The 24,917-nt window shown below is 59.7% G+C and overlaps 1 protein-coding gene across 4 annotated transcripts in view; it reads right to left on the bottom strand.

The window, feature by feature from the left end:
* Nucleotides 1–73: 73 nt before the first annotated feature.
* Nucleotides 74–24,917, bottom strand: part of PARVB (parvin beta) — a 102,976-nt gene continuing 78,132 nt past the window's right edge. For 2 of the 4 annotated variants that reach the window (XM_042948075.1, XM_042948074.1), the window contains exons 7-13: nucleotides 23,134–23,192; nucleotides 20,707–20,726; nucleotides 14,986–15,047; nucleotides 12,382–12,450; nucleotides 9,100–9,201; nucleotides 4,390–4,462; nucleotides 74–2,914 (exon numbers count right to left, since the gene is read on the bottom strand). In XM_042948075.1, the coding sequence (XP_042804009.1) occupies nucleotides 2,838–2,914; nucleotides 4,390–4,462; nucleotides 9,100–9,201; nucleotides 12,382–12,450; nucleotides 14,986–15,047; nucleotides 20,707–20,726; nucleotides 23,134–23,192 (462 nt within the window). In that variant the 3' untranslated portion in view covers nucleotides 74–2,837. Of the gene's footprint in view, nucleotides 2,915–4,100; nucleotides 4,293–4,389; nucleotides 4,463–9,099; nucleotides 9,202–12,381; nucleotides 12,451–14,985; nucleotides 15,048–20,706; nucleotides 20,727–23,133; nucleotides 23,193–24,917 lie in introns of those variants that run through there. The other 2 variants (XM_042948076.1, XM_042948077.1) reach the window with 2 other exon arrangements.

Here is a 24,917-nt window from a genome sequence, read left to right as displayed (position 1 = left end):
CCCCAGCACCGGGCCGGCGCGAACCGATGACCCCTAAGCACAGGAGAGAAAAACCAGACACAAGCAGCGGACGGCCCCACGCTCTCGAGTTCTTTATTGGAATAAATAACAGCACACTGTTGCACTTCCCGGCACCCTCCTGACCGAGCCTCCGGCTTAGGACAGATCAGGTTTGCATAGAGGGTGCTGGCCAGGGGCACTCAGGAAAAGCCTCAGCTTCCCGCGGCCAGCCAGGCGGGCAGCATAACAGCACAGCCAGGGTTTTAGCGGCTTTTCTGTAATATCCAGAAACCCAAAACAGACATGGGCTTAAAACAATTAAAAAGACTGTGAAACACGGGCACACGAAGGGGCTGAAAAAAGCATCTGGTTCCTTTAAATCACAGCTGTCACATGCAGTTAGGACACTGGGGCACACGGGGCTCGGCCGACAGGATACCCCGCGGTTGTCACAAGGGAAACGAAGCTGCAGGCGGCTTCCCCGTGGCCGGCGGAGGACGCGAACAAAAGCCACTCGGAGAAGGATCAAAGGTGACCAACTCACCACCCCCGCCCGACCCCGCACTCGGGCCCCGGAGACCCTGAGCCATCGCCGCTCGGGCGCAAACGAGCTGGCTTTTCCTTAGTTCCTGTGGAGGGGCCTCCTTCGTGGAAACACAATTCACTGAAAATGTGGGTCGCTTGAGGAAGGGTTCTAGAACTTTCCGGGATTAAGGAAAGTTGCTTCTGCTGCCCAAGTCACCCCAAGAAGATGGCCCAGTGTGGCCAATGGGGCTGATCAGAGGAGGGGGGACCATCCCCAGAGGTGGCCCTGCCCTCCGCCTCACATCTGCACCCCCCCCCCACCACCGTGCAAATGTCCAGGCCATGCTTTCAATTCCGATTCTCACTGGACGGGGAAGGGAGGGAAATGAGGTGCACACAGCTCCAGGGCCCCTTACAGGTGTGCGGAAGGCACACCCACAGCCCTGATCCAACTCGAATAAAACCAGTTTGGAGAGATGACATCTTTTGCCGGACCCACGACCTTCAGCAGTCAGCACTGTGAGGCCAAGGTGCCTGTTCATAGTTGACCCGGATCTTAGTATCCCTCTTACCCTCTGACCAGAAACACACAGGGCTTGAAGAGGGCTCGTCGCCTGGGAACGCGGAGCCCCCGTGCCTTCCAGGGCAATTTCCTTCTCTTTGTGGTGCAGAGCCTGTCTGGGCTGAAAACCCTGAGGCTGTGTGCTTTCCAAATCCGTGTCCCCACTCCTACCCCTTTCGGCCCCCTGGGCCCCCAGGGATCACCCTCACCAAGCCTGCCTGTGAACGGGGCCGGACGACTGGTCTCCACGGCTTTCAGGATGCTGGCATTCTAGGCGTGTAATGAAGTCAGCACGGAACCTTCCAGCCTTGGCTATTTTGTCAACGTGGATCTTTAATGTCACTGCATCCGTAGGAACCACGGTAATACTGTTTTAATTATTTCCTTCCCCCGTTGGGAAACCACCTCCATCAAAACGGCGATTCTGAAACTAGCCCCAGCCTGGAAGCAGCGGGGCTGAGCCAGAATATTAAGCCGTTTTGTGAGCCGTGAGCACTGGCATTCGATTTAGTAGGACACAACAGCTCGACGGTGCCTACGGACAGCAGGACGGCCCTATTCCTCTCCTGAGCCAAGGTGGACAGGGGAGGAGGGCGGGTGGCACCAAGCGACCAGCGGGAGAGGCCAGCAGGGTTCTAGAAAGCCACACTCGGGAGGAGGGGGAGGAGCACTTCATATCCCCCCATTAAGGCCTGAACAGTGTCCCCTGGAATCTGTACGTTGAAGCTCTCACCCCGAGCACCTCAAAATGTCACTGTATTTGGAGACAGGGTCTATACAGAGGCCCGTATGTTAACATGAGGTCACATGGGGGGGCCCTAACCCATTATGACTGGTGTCCTTATAAGAGATCAGGACGCAGACACTCATAGGGACCACGACACGAGGACCCAGGGGGAGGACGGCCATCTATAAGCCAACACCGTGATGCCGGGACTTCTGGCCTCCAGAGCTGGGAGACCACCCATTTCTGCTGCCTAAGCCCCCTGCCTGTGGCACCTTGTTCTAGAAGCCCCTGGCAAGCTGATAGACTCCCCTTTCTAGAAGTTTGAGAAACGCATCTATTCCCAAACAGGGCCTCTGAGATGGATCGAGCAACATTGTAGGTGTACCTCCTAACACAACCCATTTGGCTGTCCCAAAAAAAAAAAAAAAAAAAAAAAAAAAAAGAACAAGAAGAAATACGGAAATAGCCTCAGCAAACCCTTCCTCCCACACCACGGCAGCGGGTCATCTGGGTCTTAGATGTTCATGCAAAAAGTGAATGAAAGAACACTGGTCAGGAAGCAGAACACGGCACAGGCCCTCCTGTTCCATCGAAAGCTTCTGGGACTTTAAAAGCAGTTTTTAAAACCGTAAAATGCTTTCTACGGGAAAGGTCTCGCTTCCACGGAGATTCCCCCAGAACGGTCCAGCTGAGTCTCGGCTCGGGGACAGCTACTGATGCTGTTCTCATCGCCCGGGGCGGTTCATCGCTGGGTCCAGAGGATCGCAGGGTGCCCCTCCCACGGGCTGGGAGGTGTGGGTGCGACCGGGGCACCCGAGGAGCCACAAACAAGACAGGAGCGCAGAACCCCGGGTTCGCAAGGGTCCTGCCCGCTGCAGAGTTACAGGAGCTACACAAGGGAGTTTAAGAGCAAGACCCGAAAAGGCCGGGTGGAGTGGGGGTGGGGGCGGGGATAACCCTGGCTCGGAGGGGGAGCCAGCGGGCCTCCCCGCCCTGCACAGGGGTTTCCGCCGCTCTCCGAGGTCACTCTAGGTTCTTATACTTGGTGAACAGGTTGTAAAGGACCCTCAGTGTGGACTTGAGATCCAGGTTTACCACGTCTGCGGAAGGAAACAGAAACCGTGGGTGGGGTGAGGACACCTGAGCCCGAGTGCCAGCACACAGGAGCACACGGGGCAGCTGTTGCGTCCACAGCGGAGCACCTTGGCTTAAAGACCGACAGCCACCACACCCGGGACGCCCTGGGCAGCGCCGTCCCGAGACACAGACTGCCACAGGGGCCCCCAGGCCACCTGCCCGCTCAGTGAGCACCTGGGATGGCCGGGACTGAGTCTGCAGCGAGGCCGGTCTGGGGACCAGTGGCGTCCACGTGGTGCGGGGTCTCCAACAGCCGAGGATGCTTACTGGGTCCAACACCCACGGGCCATCCGGTGCCAGGACCGGCGGTGGGCATTCTGGGGCAGGGCGGGGTGGGGCTGCTACTCCATCCTGCCCCCTCGAGGTCAGGCAACGGGGCCGGGGGTAGCCCACGGCAGGACCCTCGGAGGATCCGACAGCCTACTAAGTCTAGGCTGCCTTCTTTGGTGGGAAAGGGACCGGTCCTCCTGGATGTTGGGCACCTGGGTGTTCTCACTTGCCCTGTGACCTCAGACAAGTGACATCCCTGCTCTGGGCCCCAGTCCTGTTCCCCTGTAGAACTGGCAGGGGATGCAAAAGCCCCTTGTCGGGACAGAGCACGATCACCTTGCCTTCCCCCTGCAGGGACTCAACCCCAGAAGCAAAAATAGCATCTCTTACGGAAGGCAGGCTGAGGGGCTGCCGTGAGCCAACAGCTGTCCTTACACGGAGTCCCAGAGCGTTTCCAAGCCCAGCTTGTCAGAGCAGGAGGCAAGCACAGGGCGCTGGCATAACCCTCCCCCCCACCCCCTGCCTTCCCGTTTGGCACAGGAGACCAAGACTCGCAGAGGAGAAACGGCCTGCCCGCCGGTTCACCCTCAGAATGAACTCAGGGGCTCCCACCGACACCCGGGGCTCCCAGGGTCTCCCCGGTCCTGAGGCCTCGGCCCCAGCACCCTCCCACCGCCGGCCACGGCTGCAGCGACGGGAGGTCAGGAGCCACCGAGCTGGAGGCGGCCAACAGGCCCAATGCCCTCTGTGAACGGGCAGGTCCGAGGAAGGCACCAGGCCCGCTCCTGGTCCCCCAGGCTGCCTGCTCAGGTGGCCACACCACCGGCTCCCGGGGCCTCCCTGCGGCTATTCAGACCCCCACACGGCATGATCGCGCCTCGTCCCTGTTCACAAGCCCTGCCCTTTGCCGGCCGTCAGGGACATCAACCCAACAGTCATCTGACTGCAGCAAGCTTTTAATATCCTTTCAAGGCAGGAAAGAGCATCTTCAGCTTGAGCGCTGGCACCCGCAGGGGGACAAAGGTCCTGAGGCTCGTGGGCGGAGGCCACGCCCTCCAAGTCAAGGGGCTGCTAAAAACCAGCACAGTCCTCCGGGTCCTGGTCCCCAAAGCTAAGAGCACGGGGGGCACCGGGGCTGGGGTAGGCAGGGCCGGGGGCAGGGCATTACCTTCAGGGCGAGCCTTGGGGGTCTTGAGGCCTCCGTCCAGCATCAGCTCAAAGGCAAACGCCACGTTGTGGACCTGCCCAGGAAGCAAGGGCAGGGGTCAGGCTCTGCAGCCGCTCCCAGGCCCGCCCGCTGCCCGCTGCTTCTCTTCTGAAAGGACGAGGTGGGAACAAACGCGGCCAGAGGGAGCCCTGGAGTTGGCACATCCACTGGGACCCAAGCGGCCCAGTGCAGGGCATGGGCGGGCAGGGGCAGGGCATGGGGTGGGCGGGGGAGCAGGGAAGGGTGGAGATGTTTACTAGATGGTTCTCACTGCCCTCACCAGTGATCAGAGGCAGCTCAGAGGTGCAGGGGGGCAAGGCACAAAACCCGCCCTCAAGGGCTCGGGCGTCCCCAAGGGCCGGCTCTGCTGAGGGCCACACGATGAGAAGTGGCAGTGACCCTGTTTTAGAAATGAGGCTCAGAGAGGACAAGTCACGTCCCAGAGGCCCTCAGCCCTGCACACCGAGCGGCCACCCACCACGTGCCGGGAGGGGCTCACACACAGAGCCTGTGCGTGTAGCCGGGCAGGACACGGGCCTCGGGGGCAGCGGTGGCCCAGGCACTGGGCAGGCACTGGGGACGCTGCTGGGACTGACGCCAGCACAATGCTGGCTGCAGGTGACAGGCAGTGGGGCCCCCTGGTGCTGGCCTCCACCTGCTGGATGTCACAGGAAGGCGGACCCCGCCCCCACCCCCCCCCCACACGTGGAATCTTCCCGAAATGAAAAGGCCCCACTCGGCCCCGCAAGGACGCTGAAAGCTTGTGTTCTGCTAACACGTCGTGAAGAGGTTGAAAATAACACCCTGTCTGCTGTGTTTATCCACCCGGATCACAGAGACGCAGGGTGACCAAAGCACAGCCAGCCGTCTCCCGAGCGCAAAGGTTGTTAGAGATCGGACGAGGGGGCACCAAAAATAAAACACAGAGCAGAGTCAGAGCTGGAAAGGACCGCGGGGCTCTGAGTAATCAAACATCCTTTCCACAGTAACACCTTCAGGATTTCAGTGTAAATGAACCAGAAACATGAGCGTTTTACTTAGTTTTAATAATTAACCAGGAAAAAGATGTGTGACAAAATAACCCTCAGATGGCAAACGCACAGCAGCTGAGCATACCGCGGAGGGGCCTCTAGGGCCCCCCAGCAGCACTGGCAGGCGGAGGGGCCCAGGTCGGGGACGGGCCCGGTGTGGAGGGGACAGGCCGTTCACACCCAGGGCTGGGCGGGGCTGCAAATGGCCAGATGGAGGGGGCCGGAGGGTCCCGGGCCATTCCCGAGGCCTTCGGAAAAGGCCAAACGGGAAGGCCAGGTAGGATGTCGGACGCCCAGCCCGAGGTGCACGGAGCCGGCCCGGAGGAGGGCTGTGGGCTACGTCCCGGCCACTTTGCGAAGGAGGCCCCGGGGCTGAGATGGGTTAGGAGGCCCGTGCCAAGCGAGGCTCAGGGCTGGACGAGTCGGAGGCAGGATTCAGATCTGTGCCCCTTCCCACGCTGGCCGGCACCGTCCAGCCCACCTACTCCACACGGGCACAACAGGCTTGGGGTCGCGACGGAGACAGGGTGGCAGAGAGGGAGAGACAGGAAGAAGACTTGGGTCTGGAAGGCTCCTCGATCGGCCCGACTCGGGACATCTTCTCACGGCCTCTTCCAGGCCCGAGGGTCCTTCCCGAGCAGAGGCCGAGAACGAACAGGACGAGTGTCCCTGTTCACCACACAGCGGGACCTGACCCGAGACTCCGAGAGAGAGAGAGAGAGAGAGAGAGAGAGAGGGAGAGAGAGAGACACACGGCTCCTCGAAAGTGCTCCTGCAGAGAGCAGTTCCCGCCCAGACCCCCTTCCCTGCAGCTACTGGGCTCAGCAGGGCAAGTTTCCTCCCGCTTCCTTCTCAGTCTGAGGAAACTGCCAGACAGGAAGTCACCACCACCCTACTCTCGTCTCAGCCACGCCGTCGCCTCCACTGACCTTTCCTACCTGCAGAGAAGCGACCCCCTGAGCCTGGGCCCCCCGGAACAGGGCAGACAGAAAAGCTAACAGCTCTCCAGGCCCAAGGGGACCAGGCCCCACGCCGTGTCCCAAAGCCCCACACTGCCCCTGGGAGCCCTCCACACGGCCAGGACGCCCCGCAATCCTTTCTCGCTGCAATTCAAAGGATTTTTGAAAACCTGGCCAAGTGACAGAGGAATAGAAGGTTCCAGAACAGGAGTGGGCTCTTCCAGCTCTGCCCTGCTGACTGTGTGAGCCTGGGCTGCGTCTCAGCCCTTTTGAGATTCTGTTTCCTTGTCCAGAGGGAGAGAATCAGATGGGGGGGCAGAAGGAAAGGAGCACTCTGAGAACTCCTGTTAACAACCACCGCTGGATCTCCAGGATGCACTGCAGTCCCCACAGAAAGGGATGCCGTGGAGTCTTCCAGAAAGACAACTGATGGGCGCAGGGTACTCAGCGAAGTGGCTACCTTACACAGAGTAAGATCTATCTTACACAGAGTAAGATCATAGAACACAAAGGGGCGCCTGGGTGGCTCAGTCAAGCATCTGACTCTGGCTCAGGTCACGATCTCGCGGTCCGTGAGTTCGAGCCCCGCGTCGGGCTCTGTGCTGACACCTCAGAGCCTGGAGCTGCTTCGGATTCTGTGTCTCCCTCTCTCTCTGCCCCTCCCGCCGCTCACACTCTGTCTCTGTCTCTCTCTCTAAAAAATAAACATTCAAACAATTAAAAAACAACAACAACAAAAAGCCACTGGTCGCACCGACGGCTCAGTTCAAGGGGTACTGTTTGTGTGCAGAAGCCTAGGGCGTCTGAGCCGTCTGGTCTCGTGTTTTAAAATCCAGTACGACTGTTTAAAAACACAGGTCCTCACTCTGCTTGGGGAGAGCAGCCCTTGATACATCTCTCATTTTGCTCACTGAACCATAGCGCCCTCGTCCTGGAAATACAGAGTTGCTACATTCTCAGGGTCGGAGCAAACGCGCCCCCCAGAGTCCGGGCCCCCAGAGGATACTTTGTGGGTGGTCCCCCAGCAGCCCCGCCCCACCTGCCCATCTACACGCAGTGCTGGAGAGCTTGGGGGCGCGGACCAGCCTAGAGCGAGTTCAGGTCTATGCCGTGGGAGACACCCCTGCCCGTGAGCTGGTCCTGATGACCAGGAGGCTAATAAAGACAGCGAGCGCACAAAGAACTTGCCAGTGGCTGCCGTGGTGACCATCACTCCCCAGGAGGAGCAGGGAGAGGATCCGGGGGAGGGCAGGGGTGCCAGAGAAGAATCCACCAGAATTCCAGCATTCTCCCCAAGGTGGGCTCCAGCTGCCCACAGAGCTGCGTCCAGGGCCCCCCCCCCTTGAGGGGGAAGGGGCTCCCGGCATGCCGGACGCCGTCCCCTGACACAGCCTTCCCCTCACGGCTCTCACGCAGGGGCGAAGGCGGTCGGTCACTGGGGCCTCTCACGCCTCCCAGGCCAGGCCAGCAACCAACAAAAACTCTCCTCTGTTTCAAAGGGAATAAGACCGGGGCCGGGGAGATGGTGCCCCGGCCATTTGCACAGCCTCAGCTCGGAAAGAAGCCCGGTTCCAGCCACTTGGCTCAATTAACCACGCGTGCCAGCATCGTTATGAACCTGAACAAAGAAAGCAACGCGTCTGCGACCAGCCACGGTGGGCCTGGGAACGCAGGAGCCTCTTCAGCAAGTGATCTGCGCGCTCGTTTCTGGACCAACAGCACAGACACCCTTGTTTCCTGCTGGGAGCTCTGCTCGCTCCCTCTTGCTCGTGCTGTCTCCGTTCAGCGCGGCTCAAACGTTCCAGGACCTCTCTGCTCTGCTCTGAGTCCGTCTCGGCAGCAAGGCAGGAACAACATTCGGCCGCGAGCGAACGGCCTGCAAGGTGGCCAGAAGCACGCGGACTGATGAGCCCCGGCCCCACCGTCGGATGTTTCCCTGGCTGCCGTCACCCGCTCGCGCTGTCTGCCTCTCTGACTCACGGGTCTAGCGCTTTGGGAAAATAAGACGACAGACACCTGGGAGTCCAAAGCAATCCGAACGGCCCCGCAAGCCAAGTTTCGCAAGGCAACGCACGAGCCGCCGTCTGGAGGGGCTGAACTTCAGGAAGCCCTGAGCAGGAGGCAAAAACGCCTGGCCGCAAACAGCAGTGACACAGGGGACGCGGCGACCCACGCTCACGGGTTGGGCCCCTTTTTCTGTCATCTTAGAGAAAGAAAGCGCGAGGCGGGGAGAGGGGCGGAGGGAGAGGGGCGAATCCCAAGCAGCCTCCACGCTCGCACCGACTCTAACACGGGGCTCAATCCCACGACCCTGGGATCGTGACCTGAGCCGGAATCAAGAGTCAGACGCTCAACTGACCGAGCCCCCCCAGGTGCCCCAAAGGTTAGGCCCTTGGACCCAAACGATCCTATTTGGGGAATTTTCCTAGAAAACAATCCACAAGGACGGACACACACTCACACACGTTCGAGATGCCCCTCCCTATTATTTTAATGGGAAAAAAGCAGAACAGCAAGTTAACTGCCTAGGAACGGGGAGCCGGGGGACAGCGGTGCCCGAGCCACCCCGTGGGACCTTGAGCCCCCACTGAAAACGGCACCTGGGAAGCAGCTGGGACCAGAGGTGCCCTGGTAACGAGCACATTCCCGGGCCACTCTGAGGACGGCGACCACACACGTACCTTCTGGTCGAAGCTGTCTGGGGTCAGGTAGAAGTTGTGCAGGGGGACAAAGTAGTCCTCCAGGAGGCCCATGAGCAGCACCAGGTAGACACCATCTGCGAACTGCAGAGAAGCACTCGGTGAGGTTTCGGGGCCGTACACGGGGTGGGCGAACCTTCCACACGCGTTCAAGAGAAGGAAGACGTCTTAAGGGAAGAGCTCCGTCCCTCGTTCGGGCCGGAACCCGCCATCAGGGGAAGGCCCCGGGCGCAGAGCGTCTGGCTCGGGACTGACGGGGCCGTGCAGGTGTCTGGGGCTGTAGCACGTTCACGCGGTCAGGGCCACGGCGCTAGAAACGGACGGCCCGGCTGCTAGACACCCCCCCCCCCCCACCGCTGCCCCTGGGGGAACAGTGCCCCCCATCTCTCAGGGTTGGCATGCGGACGAGAGGGCGGGCCGGGCGGCCCCGGCAGGGGTGAGCGCTCCACGAGAGTCGGCCGCCGCCGTGACCCACCCGTGAGGGGCGGGGGGCCCTACGCTTTGGCGTGGGGTTCGCTGCCCCGTTCCGCCCGCTCACCTTGGCAGCTGACGGAACACCTTCTTCTAGCTGTGCTCACGGCACCAGACAAGGCTTTCCCACGCTCGAGCCCCGGTGACGAAGAGCTCCCGTGTGTCCATCTACGTGGGCACCTAGCCGGGCCCTGAACGCCGGTGCCACTGGGTCGGGCTGTGGCCCTCACTCAAGACCCCCACCCGGCCCCTCTCCCTGCCACCCGGCCCAGCAGCACCTGCCCCCACAGCAGGGGGACCGGGCATCTAGAACAAAAGACACCCCTCTTTGGCAGACAGCCCTCCCCCACCCCAATAAGCCAGGGAGCAGCTCCAGCTTTGAAAGAGAAAGCAGCGGAGACCAGTGAGGGCGGGGGGACAAGAGAGGCACAGGAGGTCCCGGGGGGGGGGGGGAGGGGGGTCTTGGCCATCCCCACAGAGGACAGAGATGGCGTCTCTGAAGGGTCGAGACCTGCTGGGTCCCCTGCAGGGCCAGTCCCTGAGAGGACCCCAGCCTCCGGGTGTCTGAGCCTGTGCTGTCCCGACAGGCCGCGACACCCATTGGAACGAGACACTTCTTTGTTTGAATGTTGTGGACTCATCCTCTTTCACGGCGGGAAAATACACATAACGTGAAATCTGCCATTTTGACCGCGTCTCAGCGGCACGGAGTCCGTTCGCACCGCGTGCGACCATCACAGCCGTCTGTTCCCGGAACTCACGTCATCGTGTGAGACGGAAGTTCCTAAATTTCAACTGTTTTCAAGTTTATTTATTTATTTTCAGAGAGGCAGAGGCAGCACGAGTGCGGGAGGGGCAGAGAGAGCGAGGGAGAGACAGAGAATCGCAAGCCGGCTCCAGGCTCCGAGCTGTCAGCACAGAGCCCGACGCGGGGCTCGAACTCACGGACCGCGAGATCGTGACAAACCACATCACAAGAGAGCCGCACAGTATGATATGTTGTTGTTAAAAAAAAAACATTTATGCGTTAAGAGCCATCTGGAAGGATACACATCAACCGTGAGCTGTGGTTAGTGAGGTCTGGAGACGATGAAGGGGGCAGACGGGGGGGGACAAAGGATGACGTGTTAGGACCCTTCGGGACTGCTGATGGGCCGAACAGCAAGGACTGAGAGGCGAGGGGTGCAATGTCGGTAAACTGCAACGACAACGAATGTCTCTGCAAACAGCGCGCAAAGAAACACACTCATTAGAAACGGACCGTTTGGCTTTCCCACACGGACCCGCACTGTCCACGATCAGCCAGCCGTGCAGAGAAAAGGTCCGGAACGAAACCCTCAGCCCAGCGATCTCTGGGTGTCGGGATTAGGAGTGATTTTTATTTGCTTTGCTTATCTGCGTTTTCAGACATTCTACAATGAACCTGAATTACTTTTTTAATTAGGAAAGCAAATGAGAAAAGGTAAAGAAACAGACAGGAACGGAGGGAGGCAATCACCCAGGGGTTTAAGAGGATCAGCGGTGGGCGGGAGGAATCTGTACCGAGAACTTTACAAAGACTCCACAAATTCAAGCACCCAGCTAATCCTGGGAAAATTATATTTTGTGCTTAATGCCTGCTGAGTCCCCGAAACATATTTTCGCTATGTGATTAGCTCCGAGGGGGTGGGGGAGTATATTTTATACGCTTCCTGCAGAAGCCATATTTTGTGCACAGTCACTGGACGGGTATTCAGTGAGCACTTGCTCAATAAGGATGGTGATGGAGAGGGGCGCCTGGGTGGCGCAGTCGGTTAAGCCTCCGACTTCAGCCAGGTCACGATCTCGCGGTCCGTGAGTTCGAGCCCCGCGTCGGGCTCTGGGCTGATGGCTCGGAGCCTGGAGCCTGTTTCCGATTCTGTGTCTCCCTCTCTCTCTGCCCCTCCCCCGTTCATGCTCTGTCTCTCTCTGTCCCAAAAATAAATATAAAAAACATTGAAAAAAAAAAAAAAAAAAATTTAAAAAAAAAAAAAAAAAAAAAAAAAAAAAAAAAAAAAGGATGGTGATGGAGAACAGAAGCGGGGGGTGGGGGATGGAATGTTCTAAACCGAAAAACCTGCACGTGCAAATGCCCTTCGGCGGGGGGCGGGGGGGGAGGGGGGGTGGCAACTCAGAGGGTGTTACGGGTTGAATTGTGCGTCCCTAAATGATGTGCTGGGAGTCCTAACCCGTAGAACCCGTGAACATGACCTTATTTGGAAATAGTCGCTACTAAAGTAACTTGAGTTAAAGATGAGGTCACTAGAATGGGCCCTAATCCAACATAACCCGTGTCCTTACTAAAAGGGGAAATCTGGACACACAGACACGCACACGGGGGGGACGCCATGTGACAACGAAGGCAGAGATCCATAACCCGACGGGGTGAGGCATCTATAACCCGACGGAAGCCAAGAATCACGAGCAGCCCCGCCGGGCAGCCGGGGAGAGGCCTGGCACAGAGCCCCCCTCACAGCCTCAGGAGGAAGCAACCCTCCCAACGTTGATCTGGGGCGTCCAGCCTCCAGGACCGTGAGGACGTAAATGTCTCAGGTAGAAGCCACTCAGTCTGGGGCTCTTTCTCCCAGCAGCCCCAGGAAATTAGGACAGAGGCCCCGAGAGAAGGCCAGAGCGGCGGGGGCCAGCTCTTCCGGCTGTGGGGTGGGCATTCCTTGCAGACGAACAAGACGGCACGGGCCTTGCTCACGTGGCCCACCCAGGATCCGAAAACTGGCCGAAAACGGGGACACATGCTTCAACCCAAACACTGCTCACCTGGGTCTCTAGTTCCGTCACCTCCAAATTCAGCTTGTTCAAGTGCTTGTTCACAAATGTGATGAGAGACTGTCAAGGCAGAGAGAGAGACAGGAACCGTGAGCAAGAGATGTACCTCCCGTCCAACGGGACGGCCGTGACACTGGCCGTCACTGGCTTTGTAAGACGCTTCCCTAATCCGTTTGCTACAATGAAAGGCTCATGTGGGAAAGGATACGTTCTTACAGCGACCCTCAGTTTTAATGGAATAAAGCCTAAATCTATCCCAGCTGGAGAAGAAAACTCACATCTCTATCCACCAGCCCCCCGCCCAGCACCCCCCCCCCCACACACACGTAGTTAACAATCCTCGAGAAGAATCCTTAGCGCCCTTCAGAAGGATAACACCGTCAGGGGAAGATGATTACGTTTTTAAATGTATCCTAGATGTGACCTCGAACGACCAAAGGCTGAGAGGGGTCACACTCGTCCGTTTCAGGACACTTCAGTAAGCTTGATCACCGGGAGGCAGGGCCACCGACTTCTCACCAGCAAACGTTTACAACGTGTCACCTGTCACTTTTCTCAGCCAGCAAATCCCAACGCCGATGGGGACTCAACACCAGCCCCACCCCAGACACGATGCCACGTCCTCATCCGTGCTCCCCAGATTTACTGAGCAGCCGCTACGTGCCAGGCACTTTGGCGCTGGGGACACGAAGACCGTAAGACAGGGGGGGGGGGGGGGGGGGGGCACCTGGAAAGCCTGTGGCAGGATTCTCCCTACACAGCTGGTGGAGGCGACAAGAGAAATCAAGAGCCAGAGCGAAGCATGTGAAAGACGTGAAGGTCTGCTGGGCACAGAGGCAGGCGTATGGACCGCCCACCCCCCCGGCCCCCCGAGGATGCCAGAGGAGGGAGCCTTTGAGTGGGCGGGGGAGGGGGCAGGCCGGATGGGAGATGGGAGCGGGGGGGTGGGCAGAGCAGGCACCCAGGCCGCAAACACTCCGAGGTCTTCAGGCTGCAGCTGGATGTGACGGGATGGAAGAGAGCAGGAGGGGTGACCCCGGAGAGGGGGGCAGGGTCTCCCGGCTTTTATTCTGGGGTACGGGCAGCCTCTAACACGGCCACTCTCGATGTGGGGGTGGGGAAGGGCCGGGCTGGAAGCAGGAAGCTGTCAGGTGTCAGGCAGATAAAAGGATTTGGTCTTGGTCATCACTGGGGTCCCCAGGGCCCCAAACCATGTCCTTTCAAAGAATGAATCAATGGCCTATCTACTGAAAGTCGAACCTTACGCCACATCGTACTCAGCGATAGCTGATACGCTTCGTGCTAGGCCTCTGCTGGACCTGATTACATTCTGCTCTCACAGAGCCCCGGAGAGGGGAGTCCTGCCTTGGCCCTGACAGACGGGGAAACTGAGGTACGGGTTATCGTCTGCCTCAGGTCACGCAGTTGATAGATGGGGCAGCCAGATTTGAATCTCCCTGTGCATCCAGACGGTTCTGTCAGGGTTGCTGGGGGCCAGGTGTGGCAGGGGGAGGGGGGAGGGGCACTGCTCTGAGGCCCCAAGGCAGGCCACTCGTGACCCAAGGATGCTAAGAAGGCTCCGCCCCAGAAGGACCACTGGGATGGTTGTGCCAGCCTTTTGCAAAGTGCTTCCAAGAACTCATAATCTCATGGTCCCAGGCTGGACCGGCATTTTCCAGAAGTGGGCTCCATAGGAATTTAATTTAATGTATTTAACAAAATAAATGGATCAACAGATGTCACTATCGACAAACAAGTTTGGAAAATGCTTCCTACCAAGCCCCCTCTTGGAGAATTCCAATGCACGGCAGCATATCAAAGGCCCTGAGAAGTCCTGCATTAAGAAACCTGTTCTCTCTCCCCCAGGTCAAGGGCAGAAACGATTGCCCCTTGGATTTCACAGGAAGGCGGAAAGCACATCCACCCTCCCGCTGCCTCCTCGAGGGAGGAGTCTGCAGGCGCTCAGAGAACTCCAGTGGGCTGGGTCTCGATTCCTTCTGGGCGAGAACAATCCCTCCTGGAGGATCCCCCTGGAAGCTCATCATTCCCCGGCCCCTGACTCCAGTCTCGGTTCGCAGGGTTTGTTCCATATCCAGGGTCTTACGCGCAGGCTGCCTGGGCTGGGGCGGGGCGGGGAGGGGGCCTGTCCTCGCGCTCCTGCGTGGCGTGGGGGACATGGGCCAAGTGCACGCACAGAGCAGCTCGGCCGGCAAAGGCCTGCCTGCTTACCGGGCAGGTTGGGAATACAGCTTCATGGCAACGAGGCCTGCAAGAGCCAGCAGGTGGACATGCTTGAAAACATTCCCACGTTGAGAAAGAGCCCCGAGTCGGAACGAGGCGCCACACTGGCACTGGCGGGATAATTCACCCGACAGGAGCGGGCGGGGCGGGCAGGAAGACGCCCGGGGAGCGGAGATGTTGAGTTAAAGGTGCTAATTTTATGCACTGTAGTTACGTTTTTGCCTATAATTACACTTCAATCCATGTGGCAAACATTTCAGAGATTGCAAACGTGTTCCCACCTTCTTCCCAGCACCGAGTTCACGCTGTAAAAAAGCCTGGAGACAGAGGGAAAGAGCCCAGCCCAGAGCCTACCTTCTTCACCACGCTGAGCTTGTCCGGGGCGTGGTCGAACAGGGTGTCGAAGGCGTCCCGCTCTGCGTGGACAGGCGAAGGGGAAGAGACACAGGGTGGGGTTCATGGAAACGCACGGGCCGCCCATCCCCGGGGACTCTCTCCGGCTTCGGAGCCCGCCTCCCGGGGATGTCCCGCCCCCCTGACTCTCTCTCACCCGCCTAGAATCCCCCTCATTCCCACCAGAGCCCGAGGGCAGGCGCAGATGAGGGACAAAATCAAGGAAAAGATGCTTCCTCTAAGTCACTTTCTGTCTTGCAACATGGAACTCACGGGCGGCACTTGAACACCCGCCCCCATCACATCCTCCGACTCCGGGGATCCTTGTCTGCCTCTCTCTCCCCCCACTCGCCACGCGCACCAGTAAATCTCGCTGGAGCCTCTGAGCGCGTCTCCCCACCAGCCCGGCTACCAGCCCCACGCCTGCCCCACCGCCCTCACGTGGCGGCGGCCTCCTCCTTACCTGGCCTCCCTCCTCTACTCCCAGCCCTCCGATCCCTGCTCCTAGCAGGTGCAGCGAGCCCTTTAAAGGGTAGACTGGGTCATTTCTTGCCCCTCCCGTTCCCTGCCCTGACCGAAACTCTCCAACAGCTTCTTGTCGCTCGCTCCCTCTCCCGTGCCCCACGGGACCCAGCAGGCACAGTCACCCCTCCCCACCCAACACACGCGCCCTCCCTGGCTTCCAGGCCGCTCCTCCGTCATGGGCCCGCCACAGGGCCTTTGCACCCGCTGTCCACCTGCCATTCTTCCTTCAGGTTGCTCTCAGATATCACTCCCCCGGAGAGCCTTCCACGACCATCCACATCTAGAAGAGGGCCCCACACCCGCTCTCTGTCCTCCGACCCTCGTGGGCTGCCTGTAACACTCGATCACTACTTGAAAGGACGTCTAATGTTTATGTGTCTGCTGGATATTATCTGCTGGACTCTCAACTCCTTGCTGGCTGAAACACCTTTCTCGCTTGTTCCCTGCACTGCCTCAGAGCAAATGAACCAACCAGGAGACCCGGCTCCAGAATCCCTCCCCAGCAATTCTTTGGGGGGGTGTCCCCCTCTGCCGGGACATCTGCAGGGCCTGAGGCAGCCTATTCCCACCCACTTGCCTTCTTCCAGGAGAGCCCTAACCCGCTCTGCTACTCAAGAGCCCAGCCATGCCCTCCACATCAACACAGAATCCATCTGACGTAAGGCCACTGGAGGCCAGGTCAGCATGGCTCTCAATGGATGAGAGGGAGCAGGGCGGGCTGGGGGCCAGGTGCCTGGTTCTAGCCTGTTGCTGCCATGGCAGGGGCCTCATGGAGGCAGGATGGAGCCCGCTGCACCAGGCAGGGAGACTGAGGCCTCAGAGTGGATGCGGGGCTGTGGGGGTTCCCTGGCAGGGTAGAGGGGGAAAGGGAGGAGGGCATCTGGAAGGCCCTGGGGCCCCGACTTCTGTCTTCTAGGAGCCAGCTGTTCCCTGAAGGTGCCTGGGGCAACATATGCTCAGAGGACCCCAGCCAGCAGAGAGGCCCTCTATTACTAACATGGGCTTGGGGGCAAACCCCAGCGTGGCGTTCTGGGGGCTGGGGAGCCCAGCCGGATCAGGTGAGGTGGGAGCAGGAAGTCTCCACTGCCTGTCTGGAGATGGCCGGGAGCCCAGAACCAGAGCTGACCCAGGACCAGCTTCAGGACTGCCCGGCCTGACCCACGGAGGGGGAGAGAGGGAGAAATCAGAAGGCAGGCCGACACCCAAGCCGGCCAGAGAACCAGGTCTCCTGGGGGAGGCGGCCCAGTCCTTCCCCCCACCCTCCCCCGGGTCTGGCCCCAAGAGGAAAGCGCTCCAAGTCCAAGGCTGAGGGTGCCGGGAGGCAACTCGCAGCCCAGCCCAGCCCAGGTAGCGACCCCCTCGGCCTCGGGGGTGGGGAGAGGGAAGGTGGGAGGCGAGGAGGAAGAGAGAGATGGAAGGGCTTGTGTGTGCACGTGAGAGTATGTTGTGTACATGAGCACCCATTGGGGGGGGGGCGCGTGTGCTTGGGGAGAGGGCCACCCAGTTTCGCCTGCCTAAAAGCCACCAGCAACCAGAGGGCCCGGCCTTGCAGAGGCCCCTCCTCCAGCTCTTCTGTGAAGGCGGCTGGACGTTATTTTTCTAATCCCTTAAATCAGATTAGGCTCAATACCACAGCCTGCTAAGGAGGGGAAGAGAAAAGCTACATCTTTACAAAGCAAAATACAAACTTTAAATGCAGCTTGAGAAGAACCCTGGAAGCAGAGCGGAGCCTGACGTCAGCCGCGTATATTTAGCTGGGCCACCGCTGGGCTCACGGAGCGAAGGCGTGCAGGGGCGCCACGGGAGGGTGCGGAGGCCTGCCGCCCCTGAGCCACCCCTACCTGCACCGGGGGCACAGGGGCGACACCACACAGCACGGCCGGGCCAGCCTCCGCTGCACCCCTGAGGGAAGCCTGGCCTCGGGAATGAAAATAGATCCCGTTTCAAATCCCGGACGCCCGACTTCAAAGTCCCCGGACTTTGGGCAAGTTGCTTCCTTCCTACCCGTTTCCTCCTCCGTAAAGTGGGAGTGACGATAGTCCCTACCTCACCTCACGGCTGGAGTAGGAATGAAACAGAGGACAGAGGGACAAGCCCACTGCCTCAGGGCCCCAGCTGCCCTCTCTGCCCCACCCCAGCCTCATGTCCCTCTGCAGACTCTGGGGACAGTCACAGAGGTAAAGCCCTGGGAGGGGCACAGGCTGGGTGGAGGCAGACGGGGAAACTGAGGTATAGCACAAAGAGAGCGGGAACCCACAAGGAGCCAGAAAGGACACAGAGAGAGGCCAAGTCAACCAGGACACGCCCCTGTCTGTCCTTCCCCCCACCCCGCCCCCCCCGTGACCCGGCACACAGGCTGAGGGTCACAGTATCACCTGATGCTCTCCTCGCTCCCCCCTTGGTGTTATCGGCCTGGTCCCTGGAGGCCCCCAGGGACAGAGGGCCAGGGGCCTGAGGGAGGCCCCACACAGGAGCCTTGAGGTCGAGCGCGGGTTTGCTGGGACAAGAGGAGGGGGAAGGGCATTCCAGACAGAGGGAACAGAAAGCACAAAGAAGCACAAGAAAGCCAGGGCGGGGCGCAGACAGCGCGGCCTGGGAAGGAGGCTCAGAGGGACTGGGTCCGGCAGGGCGAGGAGCCCCAGAGGGTGGTGACCGGGAGGGGCACAGGTGGCTCGGTCGGGCTGCAGTGGGGGGGAAGGGGGGGCTCTGTTGGCAGGAAGCGGGGGATGTGAGGAGGAGATGGGGGTAGAGGAGAGCTGCTCCCCTGTCCCAAAGCCCAGGGCAGGGGAGGGGCTGCTGCGGAGGAGAGGCAGCCCGCAAGCCTGTTGCCATGGAGACCAAGCAGCAGCTCCCAGCTCCTCTGGGGAGAAGGGCCTCCCAGCCCACCTCAGCCAGGACAGTGGTGACTCACCAAAGGGGGCCCTGGCGGGGGGGGGGGGGGGGGTAGGGCGACCCCCTTCCTTCCCGAGCTCAGGGCGCCCAGGTGAAAAACAGGTGCTGAACAGGACCCCCCCCCCGCCCCCCCCGCAAAGCCCAGCGGGCAGACATTAGCCAAGGAGGGTCCACCTGGTATTCTGGAAGCTCCCGGCAGGTCTGCAGCCCAGGGCTGGAGGCTGCAGGGGGATGCACGCTGAGGACGACACAGCTCCAGCCCACAGGATGCTTATAGTTCAAGAGGCCTCGTGTGAAGGCACAGAAGGAGGGCGCCGAGGGCTCCCGGAGTCTGACAGGTAGTGGCAGCTCCCTGGGAGCACCAGCGAGGGGAGCGAAGAGACAGGCTGGGTGGGGGCAGGGCAGTCAGGGAGGGCCTCCTGGGTAGGAGCTGGGGAGTGAGCCGTGGGGGAATCCAGGGGGAGAGCATTCCAAGAGGGCACTGCAAGAGCTGGAGGGTGGGGGTGGGGGGGGGCGTGACAGGAGGCAGACAGGCGGGGGGAGGGAGGAGGCCAGAGAGGAGGCGAGGGGTGTGCGAAGGGGTGGTCTGAGAGGGTCTGGGGGCCACTTCGAGGGCTGTGGCTTTAGCTTAAGCCAAGGTGGGGGGTAAGGAGGAGAGTGAGGGGTTGGGGGGGGCGCTTTAGGAAGTATGACTCCAGCTCGAGGGGTGAGCCAGGGACCAGGACCCGGCGGGGAAGGAGAGTCAGACCTCGGTGGGCCAAGGGCTGTCGGGGACCCCGAGGGTCCCACGGGAGAAGAGCCAGCGGAGGCCCAGCTGCGGCCGAGGTTGCCACCTGGGTACCGAGGGGACCTCGGAGCTTGCGCCAGCAGAAGCCGGAGCTGGGGCGGAACTAACAGCCTGTCCCCCGCTAATAGCCTGCGTGCACTTCCTAAGCAGGGCGAGCCTATAAAGTAGCAACGACTCCACCAGCTTCTCGTGGTTCCGCGGCCCCTGAAGGCTCACACGCCCCCCGTGTCCACCGGCACAGCAGCCGGGTCCAGTTTTCATACTGTGACACCTGGCCCTTTCCCAAGGCATCACGGTCCTGCACCCCATTTGCGCCATTGGCAGGGTCGCGGGGGCTTCTCGGCCGGGCTCCCACCCCCTCTGCCGAGCAGACTCTCCCCAGGGCCCCCAAACCTCCAACTGGGCCCCCGCCAAACAGGGACGTGACAACGTGCAGAAAATCAAAGACACTTAACAACGGTCTGAAGGGCCCGCTCTTATCGCCTCTATACCTCCCCAGTTCCACGGAGGTCTGAGCCCACACAGAAGTGACAGGGAGGTGACACAAGGGTACACTGTGTCCCCCGCCCAGGCAGCGGGGGCCAAGCTGCCGTGACACGTGTCCGCCCCAGGTGCCCTCGCTGGCCCTGCGGGCTGAGCTCCTCTCACTGTCGCCCTGCTGCCCTCAGCACCGGAGGGTTTCCTTTTCTCTCCCTTCCTTTAAAAAATCATAAAGACATTTAAAGAGGACTGAACTGCTTACTTCAAAAAAAAAACCAGCAAAGACTGGGATTTTCCCCAGGGCAGCTTAAGGCCTACTGAAGAAAGCTTGAGGACGTAACAGCTCCAGGCTCTGAGCTGTCAGCACAGAGCCCGACCCGGGGCTCGAACTCACGAGCCGTGAGATCATGTCCGGGGCCGAGGTCGGACGCTTAACCCGCGAAGCCCCCCAGGCGCCCCTCCACTTTTCCTTCTAACAGCTGTGCTCCCTGGAGAACGTGCGATTTGGGGGTGGAGGGCTTTCTGTTTTGAAATCTTCCCCAAAGCAAGGAGCTTTACTCAGTCGGCCTCTGGCTGCGGCTGAGAAGAAGCTGGGGGCCTCCCACCCCTGAGGGTTTGAACGCCGCCCCAAGCTGTCCTTGTATCTGCCACCTCTTGCTGAGATGAAGACAGGGTCGTGCCATGCTTCCGGAGGGGAGGGGACAGCTCTCCGGGAACGGCCACTGGAAACGCCCCCCGTCCCAGAGAGCACCTGCCACATCCCAGACACCCCCCTCCCCCCGCCAGCCCCGTTTCACACGCCACCCCCACCGCGCTCTTATCCCACCGGCCCGTGGCATCTCGGAGAAGCAGACAGACCCCAGGGGATCCACACGCTCTCCCTCGGAGACCCAGCGCTGCCCCACCGGGTCCTGCCGGCCCTGCCCCCTGCGTGAGCTTCCCGTCACCGCCCCAAAGTGCCCGCGACCCGGGGCCTCCCCACCCCCACGCTTACTTACCAAAGCGACCCATCATCATCCTGCAAACAGAACAGAGAGGGAGCCGTCAGAGGGGTCGCTCAGAACGCGACGTGAGGAGGCCACGATGGAGGGAACGCAGAAGTCGCAGCCCCCCCGCTGCCCCGTTGAGGGGCTTTTTATAAAGAGGTAAATCCCGTTTCGACAGAGTCTCTGCCCCTCTAATTACAAAGGGCAGGTGCTCGTGTGGATTTCTAAATGTCGGCACAAGATCGGCAGCAAACGGCCACCTTTCTTCAAACGATCCCTTCGATGCCATTTGCCATTGGTGGGAAGTTGCATCATGGCAGCAGTTAATAGAGAGAACGCTTCAGCAGAAAACGGGTCTCCTGGGGCCGCTGAACCGTAAGCTTTAACGCACAAGGGTCACCCTGCAGGGAGCAAGCACGCCTCTCGTTCAGGGAGTCACAGAAGAATCCTGAAGAAGCGCAGGCTGGGCCCCAATTCCTGCCTGCAGACGCTGAAGCCACAAGGCACAGAGGCTGGTCCCTCCAGCACGCAGGCCCTCCCCCTGCATCGACCTTCCGGAGAGGCACGGAGGTCCTTATTTCGTCCCCAAGTCCCTCCACGCTCAAGTCCTTTGGCTCTGTCTTACTTAACAAACATTCTCTTGAGCAGTTACTAGGCGCAAGCCATGGAAATAAAGAAATAAACGCCCCATACCAATAAATGCCATGGCCCTGCCCTCATAAACCCCCATTTCAACACGGCCCATGGGTACCCATGGGCACTAAAAGGAAGCCAGCCACTCCTCTGGGCAACCGCGGAGGGCTTCCCGGAGGAGGTGAGCTCAGCGTGGCCTCTAGAAAAAGAAATGGGAAGAAAGGTAGGAAGCCCAGCCCCGTGAGGACGAGGGACAGATGGAAGGACAGAGGCCTGCCACCCAGGCAGCCCCAACCCCCCCGACTAGATGAGGACCTGCCCAGTCTGATCCAGCACTGTCAGCAAATACGGTGCCTGGTGTTTTAAGCCACTTGGTTTCGGGGTGGCTTGCTACCCAATTGTGGATAACTCAGATGCCACCCCCCCCTCACTCCCCTCAAGCTGCCTTCCTGCGGCTCCCAAACAGGCCGGGCTGCTTGCCATAGGCCCACCAGAGGTGCCAGGCTGGGCACCACGGCCCTTGGCCCGGGTCTCCCCTCTCCCCCTCCCCCCCCCCCCCCCCCCCGCTGCCACGGGCTTGGAACAGACACGCCGCGCATCAGGCCACACATCAGGCCTCCGGGCAGCGACTCCCCAATTCGCCAGCCCCCATGCCGGGAGTGGTTTCCTGGGTCAGCCTCAAGTTTTGAGAGACCGTCCGTGAATTCGTGACACAGTAATTAATCACTCCGTGAACAGAGCGGGAGGGTTCACCGAGAAGATCAATCTCGACTGTTCTGTTTCATCTGAGACAGGGTTGGTCGAGAGGCACCAACGCAAGTGAATTTTAAAGATCCTTCACGGGGTGTCGTGGGGGCTCCTAAAAGCCACACGCAAAATTTACCATTCGATTTGCTACTTTGAATAGATTTTGAAGCCTTTTAGACTTCTTAAAAATTGCCCTCTGGCTTTCTCTAAGAGGCGAGAGACGGCTCGGCACTCTCTCAAAGGCAAGTTCTAATTCAGACGTGTGGCTCCCTCTCCGACAGAGCGGATGCAGGGACAAGGGGTCCCTAACCATTCTGAACACTTCCTCCCTCCCGCCCCCTCTCTACATTCTTTAAGATCACCTTCGAAAATAAGGAATAAAAGTCCAAAGGCTTTGGAGAATAACTCTGTGCTCACACAGAAAACTTTGAAGACTTTGGCATACCTACCCTACAAAAGCCCCATGTTTCAAGTTCCCCTTTTCCTTTTCTTCCTCGTAAAGAGATCTTGAATGTGATCAGTTACGTTTTTACTTGTTTATTATTCTCTGTGTCTTTCCAGAAACGATTTGGGGCAGCCGAAGTACGTTCTAATTCCTGTACCGCACATTATTTATTTTTCTATCTGGGAGAATTCCTCATTTAAATACCAAACCAGGGCGCCTGGGTGGCTCAGTCGGTTAAGCGTCAGACTTTGGCTCAGGTCGTGGTCTCACGGTTCGTGGGTTCGAGCCCCACGTGGGGCCCTGTGCTGACAGCTCGGAGCCTGGAGCCTGCTTCGGATTCTGTGTCTCCCTCTCTCTGCCCCTGCCCCACTCACGCTCTCTCTCTCAAAAATAAACATTAAAAATGTTTAAATAAATGCCAAACCAAACTGCTATCTTGCCCTTCCTCATGAGAAAAAAAAAATCTTTGACGAAAGCACACGCAGGACATAAAGCTAGGGCAGGGCTTGCATGAAAATCTCATCCTAAGGCTGGCGGGGGAGTGGCGGGGGGTGTCGCGCAGAAATCAGCCCCCCGCGTACGTGCGGGTCCCCGGCTCCCACAGGCCCACTTACTCGGTGGTTGTGGTCAGCTCTTCCGTGATGTGGCTGGAATGCAGCAGGCCTTCCCGCTTCTGCAAAGCCCAAAACGAACAGATAAATATACAAATACGTGGGCAGGCAGAGGGGACGGGAGGAAGGGCATCACTGGCAGGGTAAGTGAGCCGTGTGCAGATGGCCCTGGGGCCGGGAGTCCGCCTGAGGACAGCATCCGAGCCACGCCCACGGCAGGTGGACTGCAGGTGGCCACAGCGGGTGACCCTTTCAGTGGCTGGAAACTGCCCCCTCCCCTCCCCCCAGGCTCTCCACCTTGCGCTGAGAGCTGGCAGCTATGGGGGTCTCAGGGGAAACCCTAGCTCCCGGAGGGATTCCCCGGTGCCGTGCCGCTGGGGGAGTAAGTAAGGGGCACGAGGAACACAACATAGGGAGGTGCACTCGACTGAGGCAGGTGCCCCCCCGCCCAGAAGTCATGTCCATTCGGAACCTCAGAACGTGACCTTGTTTGGAAACTGGGTCTTTGCAGACACAGTTAGTTAGGATGAGGCCATGATGGACTAGGCAGGTCCTAAGTCCAGCATGACTGGAGTCCTTATGAGAGAAAACACACACACACACACACACACACATACACACACACACACTGGAGTCCTTATGAGAGAAAACACACACACACACACACACACACGGGCACAGAGGGAAGAGGTCATGTGACGACACAGGCAGAGCCTGGGGGGACACATCTACAAGGCCAGAAATGCCGAGGGCTGCCGGAAGTCACCAGAAGCTGGAAGAGAGAAGGAAGGATCCTCCCCTGGAGGCTTCAGAGAGACTGGGGCCCTGCCAACCCCTTGATTACTAGGACTTCTGGCCTCCGTTACTAACGCGGGCTGCAAGGCTCAGGCTGGTCCCGGTTTTCCGAAGCCATCTGACCCCTCCGTTACCCTGGGGAGCTTGGCCTTGACCCGGCAGGTGGAAATGCTCCTTCCTGGCATCAGGCGAGGATCTGTTGTTTCAAACAGCCAGGTCGCGGTATTTTGTTACATACAGCAGACCCTGGGACGTCACCCTGTGCGTGACAGACTTCTCCGAAAGCCCCACGGGTGTGAAGAGGCAGCAATGGTGGGACTGAAGGGGGTGGTGGTAGGAATGGGGGGCAGCCCGCATGTCACGGGACCGCAAGGTGGAGCTCGGGCGGCCAGCCCACCCAACCACCGCGAGCCCCTACTTGGACCCCTCGAGACACGGGGAACTCCCTTCCTGCTGGCCAACCCACCATGGACACCTCTTGAGAGCTGAGCTCCCCACCCCTTCCCAGCTCGGCCTCCAGGGAACTCTCAAGCAACCAGCATGGGCGGCCATCAGCGGCCTCAGGGCCTCAGCCTGATTCCCAGGAGACTCAGTCCACCGCGGGAGGTTGGAGACACTTCTCTCGCTCACGTGTCCAATGTGTATTAGGCACTTCCTAGGTGCCAGGCCCAGGGCTGAGTACCGGACACGTGAAGCTGAGTATTTCAAAGGTTTATAGCATCCGCTCAGTTCTATGAGGAACTCGCCACAACTCAGAGAAATCAAATGGTCTCCCAAGGCCATGCTGCTATGTAGTGACTGAGACCCTTGTCCTCATCCCTTCCCTCCATGGACCCCCACATTCCTTGCATCTCCCATCTCAGACCGGATAACCGGACGTGGAGGGACAGGCCCCAGGGCCTGGGAGGCAGGCTTCTGAGGCCTGAGGTCAGTCTGTTCCCGGGACCTCCTCTTGATTCACACCCCTTTGGACATGGCCCTAAGAATCCTTC

The sequence above is a fragment of the Panthera leo genome, chromosome B4 (genome assembly GCF_018350215.1).
Source record: "Panthera leo isolate Ple1 chromosome B4, P.leo_Ple1_pat1.1, whole genome shotgun sequence".
Classification (NCBI taxonomy): domain Eukaryota; kingdom Metazoa; phylum Chordata; class Mammalia; order Carnivora; family Felidae; genus Panthera; species Panthera leo.
Note: the sequence above shows the minus strand (reverse complement) of the source record. Positions and strands in the feature narration are given on the sequence as shown.